General features: G+C 34.3%; 1 protein-coding gene across 1 annotated transcript in view; it reads left to right on the plus strand.

Annotated features, from left to right (window-relative positions):
• The window catches only part of LOC107647838 (cysteine-rich repeat secretory protein 56), a gene marked incomplete at its 5' end in the record, with an annotated part of 1634 nt that extends 962 nt beyond the window's left edge, over nt 1–672 (plus strand). The window contains 1 exon segment of the mRNA XM_016351883.2: nt 307–672. Within this exon segment, the coding sequence (XP_016207369.1) occupies nt 307–446 (140 nt within the window).

Raw genomic sequence — 2348 nt, forward strand, 5'->3', positions numbered from 1 at the left:
GGCAGAATTTTAATATTTATCATTAAAAAATTAAAAATCGATCAGTAACAGTATCTCAAAATTTGTTATGTATAAAATTTTTGTTGAAGGATTATTAATTTTTATTATTTTTTCTAGCATAGTCGACTACAGATGATGATGATGATGATTATTATTAGTTTAGACTTTAGAGTTAACATAGTAAGGTCATATAAATTATGATTATTATTTCTTTTTTAGGGTTAATAATAACAATAATATAACATTATAACCATGGTTGAGTTGTGTTTATTGAGTTGTTAATAGAAGATTATATTTTTGTGTTAGGGACCGGGAGGCACCAACACACAGAAAGAACAGTGGCTCTTGCAGTGGGAGGGTTGGCAGCATTGGGATTCTTAATTGTTTGCTTATTATTCCTCAAATCTGCCTTAAAGAAAAAGAGTGGAAAGCGTGGGGGCTACTGATTTGGGTATATATATACCTTATATTAGATCTAGTTATTTTAATCTCTGACATCATCATCGTCTTTTTACTTAGGTGAATATACCTTGTATCTGTGTATAGTTCTCTGATCAAAGGGGTTTCCAAAAAGGAATTGGTATTCTCACTTATTCTTACAGTGATTTGTTTTATTGTTCATAATTTAATCGAGATTGGTTAATGTGAATCTGCATGCATTAGTGTGAAGGGACAAAGTAATAAAGTAGCGTGGGACAAAATGTTTATTGGGCGGTGTATGATGGATGGATGGGATATGTTCAAAATTTAGCTACGGGAAGAGCAACTTTATCAAGGGATGAGCAACTTTATCAAGCTCTAGGATTAATTTACGAGGAAGTATAAAAAACTAATAGAGTATTTGTGCAATGTGTACAATGGGGTATAGGGATGTTCGATTCAGTAGGATATCAAATGTTTATTATTCCCAGTATTCGAAGGGTTATTCTGGATAGTATGAATGTATTGTGTTTGAGAAATTAGTAGTATTTTATTTTGGATGTTCATTTTTTAACTCATATTGAGTCATTTTACAATTTAATAAATAAACTCTACAAAAAAAATTAATTAAATAGTCATTTTCACATTCTAAATATTTTAGTTTTGATAAAACGGATCTTAATCGTTTCTTTAACAAAATAAGTTTTAAATATATGTTTCCTTTGATAAAATGATTCTAATGTTAAGTCAACAGCTAATATTGAATTAATAAATTTTTATCAATTTATGAAAGTATAAGAAGATAATGAAAATACTAAACAATATAAATAGTGGAGTAAAAAAGAAAATTAAAATTAAAATTATAAATTATATTATTAATTAATTATTTTTAATTTCAAATTTTGAAATTTAAAAAATAAGAATTTGCAATTAAACCAAATCATAATTAGCACAGTTACTCCTAATATCACACTAACTTACTAACTTCCCATTCTCCATTTGTGATCTCTATTCTGTAAAGTCACTCCAGCGTCGCCAAGGTTGGCAATGGGTAGGGTAGGGTAGGTTTGGACTTTACCCTAACTCTATCCGCGGGTTGAAAATTTTATTAAAACTCTACCCTACCTTACCCGCAGGTTGAGAATCTCTCAACCCTAACCCTACCCGCACCCTAAAGTTCTAAACCCTACCCTACCCTACCCTACCCTACCCGCAGAAATAAATATCAATTTTTTTCAAAGTAAATATAAAATTCAATCATTTCAAATTTTATACATATTAATAACATAAAAAATAAAAATCTAATGCTCTAAATTACTAAATTAACTAACTAATTTAGTGGTTGATCACTTATTGTAAGTCATTACATAAGGGAGGTTGTGGGTTCAACTCTCACTTCTTTCACTATATACCTACTTTTTAATAAAATATGTGTTATATATGAGGTGTGGGTAGGGTAGGATAGGGTACACCCTAAACCCGCAGCGGGTCGGGTAGCCTACCCTACCCGAGCGGGTTGGACCGGATTGGGTACCTGCGGATAGGGTATGAATTGCCAGCCCTAGGCGCCATTGCACTTCCCTGCTATTTGGTCCAATGCTGCCCAGCCTCCTGCGGACGTCGGCCAGCCTCTCCTCGTCCCGCTTGCGCTCCGTAGCAACGTGAGATTGCGCCACAACAGCCCCGTGTATCCTCCTTTTCGCTATCCATCGCAGCCTCACCATGCGCAGTAGTGTCATCGACATCCGGCGCCATACATTACCACATTTTCATACGTGCATCACCCTCACATGCACGTAAATGGAGTCTGATTTGGTTGAACCGCTTTGTGATGTCCCGTCGTCATTCACCAACGACAATTCCTCTCATTCAACTGATAACCTTCTCAACCTTTGTGATGTGGAAGGTGAACAATCTAATAAGGTAAG

The sequence above is a fragment of the Arachis ipaensis genome, chromosome B06, assembly GCF_000816755.2.
Source record: "Arachis ipaensis cultivar K30076 chromosome B06, Araip1.1, whole genome shotgun sequence".
NCBI classification, from domain to species: domain Eukaryota; kingdom Viridiplantae; phylum Streptophyta; class Magnoliopsida; order Fabales; family Fabaceae; genus Arachis; species Arachis ipaensis.